The sequence below is a fragment of the Zootermopsis nevadensis genome, unplaced genomic scaffold, assembly GCF_977971745.1.
Source record: "Zootermopsis nevadensis isolate Lab colony 2312 unplaced genomic scaffold, Znev_1.0 Znev_ptg000029l, whole genome shotgun sequence".
Taxonomy (NCBI): Eukaryota; Metazoa; Arthropoda; class Insecta; order Blattodea; family Termopsidae; genus Zootermopsis; species Zootermopsis nevadensis.
Window position 1 is genome coordinate 2,622,390 of NW_028259161.1, and position 7,458 is coordinate 2,629,847.

The 7,458-nt window shown below is 35.5% G+C and overlaps 1 protein-coding gene across 1 annotated transcript; it reads left to right on the plus strand.

Moving 5' to 3' along the window:
* The first annotated feature begins 357 nt into the window (after positions 1-357).
* Positions 358-7,405, plus strand: Pka-R2 (cAMP-dependent protein kinase type II regulatory subunit). Its single transcript, XM_022082877.2, has 8 exons — positions 358-986; positions 1,299-1,393; positions 2,148-2,231; positions 2,322-2,428; positions 2,699-2,960; positions 3,553-3,711; positions 4,210-4,312; positions 4,498-7,405. Exons 1-8 carry the CDS (start codon positions 770-772, stop codon positions 4,626-4,628), a joined length of 1,158 nt encoding a protein of 385 aa, XP_021938569.1. The 5' UTR covers positions 358-769; the 3' UTR covers positions 4,629-7,405.
* The last annotated feature ends 53 nt before the right edge of the window (positions 7,406-7,458 follow it).

The following is a 7,458-nucleotide window of genomic DNA, read 5'->3' on the forward strand; positions in this document are numbered from 1 at the left end:
GTGGGAAGAATCAGTCAATTGTAATTGTTACAATTAAATATAGTGCCTTGAAGGTTATTTGTTTTCATAAGACGACCGAATAGTATAATTTTCTAACATAATGTATTGTAAACGAACATGAAATTAAACAACGTACATAACACAATTTGTTCCCCAATTTATTCTCCAGAACGTAGTTCTACTGTCGTCTGTCAGAGTGGGCTCAAAACTATTTTGGAAATTATTCTTTTTAAATCATACATGTATGCATCTTAAAAAAAATATTATCGTGAATTCATCTTAAATACAGATCACGCACGTTTCTTCTTTTACGCATTCTACTTATGTACACAATTTTACGTTAAGTTCGATCCGGGAGAATGGCATTTCGGGACTAGCCGCCATCTTCTCTGGATCTCGGGCAGACGGTTTTAGATTTAATGGAAAGTTGTTAATTTGCTTATACTATTGTGTAATAATAGTATTATATTGTATCTTCTTATCAGTTTTGGATTGTGAGAACGAGGCTGTAATGGTAGAATTTTAAATGCGTTTATATTTATACTGATAATACCTCGTTTTCTAAATTTTATTACGGCTTGTGCAGTGAGAAGGAATTGACAGACGACTGACTGGGTATTAGGGGTCGGGAATCGGCATTGATTTTCAGAGAGAACGACTTCAGAACTTTGTGTTACCAAATTGCGACAGAATTTTCGTAATTGATTATTACACTATTGAATGTTCCTATACAGTAGTGTGAAATAGAAGGTAGGTACTAGTGCAAAAAATGAGTCGACACGAAACAGGAAGAATTACCGTTCCCGACGAGCTGCGGGATGTACTGCTTGAGTTCACAATAAGCTATTTATTAGAACAACCTGGCGATGTTGTGGAATATGCAGTAGATTTCTTCCACAAGTTGCAGGAAAATCGTGCTGCAAATCTTGTGAGATTGGGGGAGACTGTGGATTCTCCAGAGGAATCTGTCATATCCACAGAAGAAGGTAAGATATATCTAGTCTTTGACAGATAAAGATTCCAATAAAATTATGTTTTTTGTACGTTCATATATCGATGAGGTAGTAGTGACATTCGTGTTTATTTACATTTGTGGAATTATTACCAAAAATAATAGGAATAGAGTTCAGAAATGAGTCTCATAGTACTAAATAAATTTATTGCAAGGGTTGAAAGACTTTTTTCCCCACTTGTAGGCACAAGAATGGATCAGTGCTTTAGTTTGAGAAATTCAGAACCATATAAACACATTGTGTATGAGAAATAAAAATTTCATGTAAGTTTGGTATATTCAACAGAGCCACCAGTGACGCGATTTTCATCTCGGCGGAAATCGGTATTTGCTGAAACATATAATCCAGAAGAAGATGAGGAAGATGATGAAGGTACAAAGGTGAGTTCTTGAAAAATGGCTAAAGTTTATTGTAGACCATGGACTGGTTCAAAATTAGTGGTGGCATTGATTATGGATATTGGAGTAAGTAGGTAGTCAATTGGTTAGTATTGGGGAATGTAGCAGTACCATTGGTTTGCCTAGAAATACAAAGGTAAATCATGAAGTTTGATGTAGTCACTTTGAGGGCTGTAGGAGCTTCCAAGTGTTTGGTATGTGGTCAGCTAGTTCAAGCAAAACAGAATGCTCACAGGAGTGATGAAATCAGAGTAATCAGTAACATCCAAGCAGACATAATCAGTACTTTTCACCAAATATTAGGTGGGTGGTGCATTTAGTATGAATGGGAGATGACAAATGCATATAAAATTCTGGTTGCCTAGACTGAAGGGAAAGGACCACTTAGAAGACCTAAGCATGGAAAGGATAATATTAAAATTAATCTTAGGAAAATGATGGTTAGAGGGTGTGGATTGGGTTTATCTGGCTGAAGCTACTGTGAAGACTAACGAACCTTTGGGTTCTGTGAGAGGCAGGGTATTTCATAACTACCTGAGCATAGTATTAGCTTCTCAAGGATCTGCTGTTTAGAATTAGATGCATATTCTCTGTTCCTCATGTTGAAATTTCTGTTTGTTTTTTTCACGAATATAGGTTGTCTTTTGAGCTACCATCTTTTTTTATTGAGCTGTCGCCAGATAGTCCAATTTTCTGCATTCTTTAAAGTGTAAAAGTATAAATTTTATTTCATTAGGTGGTTTACCCCAAATCTGATGAGCAAAGGGATAGACTGGCTGAGAGTGTGAAGCACATTCTTCTGTTCAGAGCACTAGACAAAGTGAGTTGGTCATACTGTTTGGATCTACTATTATTTTCTCTGGAGGTTAACAGTAGAATGTTCCTACAGACTTTATGGTTTTTGGTTTAGGAACAAATGCAAGATGTCCTGGATGCAATGTTTGAGAAGACTGTAAAAATTGGAGAATATGTGATCAAACAAGGAGACGATGGAGATAATTTCTACGTCATAGAGCGGTAAGCGAAACTGCAAAAGCTTGACAGTGAACTAGTAACACCTGCCAACATGTGGGCTAATGTTGTTAAACCAAAGTATGAGACATTAAGTTCTTTGTGAAAATACTGTAAGCATGTAAGTAAAACTGTAAAGACTTGGACCTTTTGGTAGAATTAGAGGCCGGTGAAGTAGAAGTACAAACCTATTGGAATAAAGAACCAGGGACAGGCTTTGAAGAAACTATTGGATAAGTGTTCCTGAAACGAGTCTAATATTAGTTTCATTTTCAGTGGAACTTTGAATGCATTCGTGACAACTGAGCTAGGTGGTGAACCCCGACATGTCCATACATATGATGGCAGTGGTAGTTTTGGTGAACTGGCCCTGTTGTACAACATGCCTCGAGCTGCGACCATCCAAGCAGCTACAGAGGGCGCATTGTGGGGAATGGACCGGCAAACTTTCCGCCGCATACTCCTCAAAAGTGCATTTAAGAAGCGGAAGATGTATGAGGCTTTGCTAGAAAGTGTCCCAATGTTGAAGGCCCTTCAGGTATAACTGAAGTAGATTAAAACCTGATACTAGTTCATGATTTCCTTTTACAGCAGATGAGTTTGAATTTTTGTTTAAATTAATCCTAGTGCCATATATACTGCAAACTGTGCTCTTTAAAGAAAAGTTAATCTTATTTCTCCATAATTCATTAGAAGCGTTTTGTGGAAATGTGTCATGGAATACGTTTGAGATCATTGACATTTGATCTATTTTGGAACCAAAGTTCTAAAAATTAGATCCTAGTACTAATCATATCCAGTCTTTAATAACTGTGGAAATAGTATGCCATATCCCTTCCTCCTCACGTAAGTGTCATCCCTGCAATCACAGCGCAATGGTATGTGTTACCAGTAACAAATACCTCATTCAGAAAGTGATCATAGTAACCTAACCAAATACAAACCAATCATGTGTCTTGCTTTTGTATTCTAAAATGCAGTGAATATAATGTAAAAATACATTAGATAGAAGGGTTAAAGATTTCTAGGAGAATCACATGGATGTATGCACAGTGGATGTTATTTTGTAAGAGACTTTTACACCCTCAGCCACAGAATGCTAAAGAAAGTAACTTTGTTTCATCATCCAGGCATATGAGCGCATGAACCTTGCAGATGCCCTGGTTCCACGCCAATATTCTGATGGACAAATGATCATAAAGCAGGGAGATTCAGCTGATGGAATGTACTTTCTGGAAGAAGGAAGTGTGAAAATTACAATCACTGGAGATAACGGTCAAGAAGTGGAGGTAGATGCTGCATGCTTCAGAAAAGTTACAAGGGACAAAACTACTTATTAGCCAATAACATAAAAGTTCTCACATATGTTGAAACTTAATGTGGATGCTAGCACTAAAGCACTAAGCATTACTAGCATTAAACTTCAGTGGACTAGAGAAAGAACTCAAGAAATAATAATAAAAAAATTGGTTTCCATATCATTGTTCATATGCATTGTTAATTCTGTTAACATTTACGTGAAAATATGTCTGTACTGCATAGAAGACTACATGCACTTAACCTACAATGTTTATCAGGCTTATGTTTTCACCTGTGTCAAGTAATATACACCACCATATTTAATACACGTCTTTTATCTTCACCTGCATATGGAAAATGTGTAGTCACTGTTCACTGCATTTTCATTTGGTTTGATAAAGTTATTGCTTGGGCTGTAGGAAGGTGTAGCAGCTGTGTGTAATTTAGAAGTTCCTGCTATGAGGGACTGACCTCTTTTTCTTCTTCAGATCAATCGTATCTCAAAGGGAGGATACTTTGGGGAACTGGCACTGGTGACCCACAAGCCTCGGGCAGCTTCGGCATATGCAGTTGGAAACATGAAATTGGCTTGTGAGTACAAGAGGATTTGAGCATAGAATGTGCAGTGTAGTACTTTATGTTGTCTGAAAGGAAGGAGTGGGAAAGAAGTGAACTCGAAATACTTTATGTATTTCTCAGACAGAATTGTTGTACACATGGACACTGCTTTATCTCTGTTGTGCATGTCTTATTCCTGTCTGATTTTTATGTTACAGTCCTTGATGTGGAAGCTTTTGAGAGACTGTTGGGACCATGCATGAACATAATGAAAAGAAACATAGATGACTATGAAGATCAGATCGTACGGATCTTTGGTTCCAAGACCAATGTCACTGATATTCGATGAAAAAATAACATTTCTAGCTTATAGTCCTTCTAAATGTACCTATTTTCATACTATGTTGACTCCTTCATTATTTATTCTAAACACTGACATGAATTTCTAAACTAAAATGCTGCATCAGAGATGTGTATGTATGGTGGTAGGTGCCAGTATGTCTGAAGTGTGGCTAATACTGTCTTGGACACATCTCAAACATTCATTTGTAAGGATATGGTGTGGTATAAAAATTTCACATTTTTAGTCTTTTGACATAATTTGTCCATCAAAGCAAACTAGTGCAATATTTTTGCCTACAATAGGACACATTTATCTAAGATTATAATAAAATATGAAAACCAAGTTTTAATTTAGGCACCAAAAAAATTTAAGGTTATTAAAAAAGTTATATGCACATTGTAGATTTGAGGTTTTCACAGCATTGAATATATGGATTGTGGTCTGCTGGACTGTGATGCTCTGTAGTCTTGTAGGTGGTTACCAACATTTCTCCACAAGACTGGTTTCAAAACCGATAAAATCACATTTCATAAACACACATTCCATTACATAATTCGTTTATGTGGTTAACCACGTACTTGTATGTGGCATATTGCATAAACAGAATTTTGTTGTTCTTGTGTAAGTCACACTAGAACACACCCTGGCGAACGTACGTTATAATTTGTAATGAAAGGTTTGGCCATGGTACTGCATAATACTGCTACATTCTAAACATTATCAAGACCAGTGCAAAATTTTACCTGAAAGCTTTTTAAAGTACAAAGAAATATGAAATGGAGAAAAATGGATTTTGGAAAGAGGTGTGCAGTGCAATAATATTAAACCAACAATGACATAAGTGTTTGTACTAGTCGTGCATCTCCAGAAAGGCACACTTTCTTAATTTTGCTGCATTAGAAATCCTGTCAGACTATTTAAGTGGTATACAATTTTCTGATTTAATTAGTTTTTTAACCCTTGCCCTGAGTTTTTGGGAAATGGTTGCTGTAACTTGTTGCAGTGTATGTCAGTATTAAGTGCTTCTGATTGTAAAGAACTTGCAGAATACTCATCTTTGAGATGATGCTGGAAATCAGTTCACTTGCACAATACTCTTATAATGATTCTCATTGCCATAAACTTTCTATAATTTGACAGATGTATTTATATATTTAAAAAATGGTATGTGCATCTTTATTTAGTGGGATCATCATCCCGTCATTGAGAAAATTTGATGTCATCCAGTATTTTGATAGAAGTTTTTCTGTCAAGAATTTCATGTTGTGCTCTGATGATTTGTTGGAACTAAGTTTTAACCATTACTACAGTTGCCCTAGAAGTAAGCCTTAGTCATGCTTGATAGTTAAATTGACAAAGTCAACATTTCATTCCTAAAACAAAATGCTGTGCATAGTTTTTTATATAAATTTTGGCCAATTTATGAGATGCAAAATAAAAGTTAGAGGCTTTTTTATAATATTGTATGTACAACTCAACAATTTACCACTTTATGTGCCAAGACTTGCTTGAAGAATAGCAAAAGACCTGTGATTGTTATTTTTTCGTGGAATGCTTTAATCTTAGTTCTTGACGGAGATGCTTTATTAAACATCCAGACTCAAACAGTGTTTACTTAAGAATTTAAACAAATGTAATGTTAATTTTAATAACTAATATAAGTGTTGAATATGTTAATGGTAGAGACAGTTTCTTTAATTTATTATCATATAAAATGAATTGTGATGCATACTTTTTGTACATTTGTTTTTAAGAAGGATGTGCGTGTAGAAGTTCGTTTATTTGAATTCGAATTTCAGTGTCCCTTAGTGCTGTTATTTTATTGCTGTTTTTAACAGCTCTGCTGTTCTCTGGCTTTCTCGTGCCAAGTACTCACAGTATTTAAATTTGATTGTAACCAATCCTGTAACATATATGTTCAGATGTACCCACAAAAAAAACCAATACTAAAATGAGTTATTACATAATGCTGCCTGTACAATTTTTAATGCACTTTAATTTATGATACTCTCCCAAACATGACTATATAAGCACTTTTCACTGAACTAGTCATAGCTGGTTTCTATGTATATGTTGATGGGGAATATGTGTGAAAGCTGCAGATTGTTTTTATAAATGTTTAAACCCTGTGTGAGGATCATAAACTACTGCCCAAGAAAATATTACTGATTTCTAGAAATACTTCTAGATTCAGAGACTGTCTAAACACTAGTTTTACATAGTAGTGAACATCTTGATATAGTAGACTGTAAAAATAAAGTAAAGTAAAGTTTGTCCCACTATACGCCATGTAGGCGTTTGGGGTGAGTGGTCAGCATCATGCCCTGGCCAGTACAAAGTCAAATGTTTCACTCAATGTGGCACTCAATACTGCTGACATATCAACAGACACATATGGAACCTCACTTTAAAGTCATGCCTTCATGTGTTGTTTTTGCTTCCTTTTGTCTTAAAATGTTATATCAGACCACATATCTGTATGAGGTAATATGAATTTATTGATATCGGTAACTTCTGTGTAGGCAGGATAATTTTGCACAGGTTTAATCTATGAATTGTGAGCTTAATTTAAACTATGAAATTTACAGACATTATTATTGTAATGAATGTGTATCACACAAAAAAACATGCCCTGGAATTAGCCTATCTCAAGCGTAGTGTTGGCAACATCTTCCTTGAAACTTGCATGTGCCTGCAGTATGAATCTCTGTGCATGTGCACAAATATTCAAGTTGTAAAGATTAAAAGCTTTTGACTTCCTAATAAACTTTATGTTGAATTTGTTCCTGGTGATTTAATTCTCTGTGGTTCCAGTTTCTCAGTCTCCCTATCTAGT

Excerpts from the sequence above, each read along its gene's own strand:
- Pka-R2 (XM_022082877.2), top strand. The coding sequence starts at position 770 with ATGAGTCGACACGAAACAGGAAGAATTACCGTTCCCGACGAGCTGCGG. Across the intron at positions 2,232-2,321 it reads TGTTCAGAGCACTAGACAAA|GAACAAATGCAAGATGTCCT; the intron begins GTGAGTTGGTCA and ends TTTTTGGTTTAG. Across the intron at positions 2,429-2,698 it reads AATTTCTACGTCATAGAGCG|TGGAACTTTGAATGCATTCG; the intron begins GTAAGCGAAACT and ends TTTCATTTTCAG.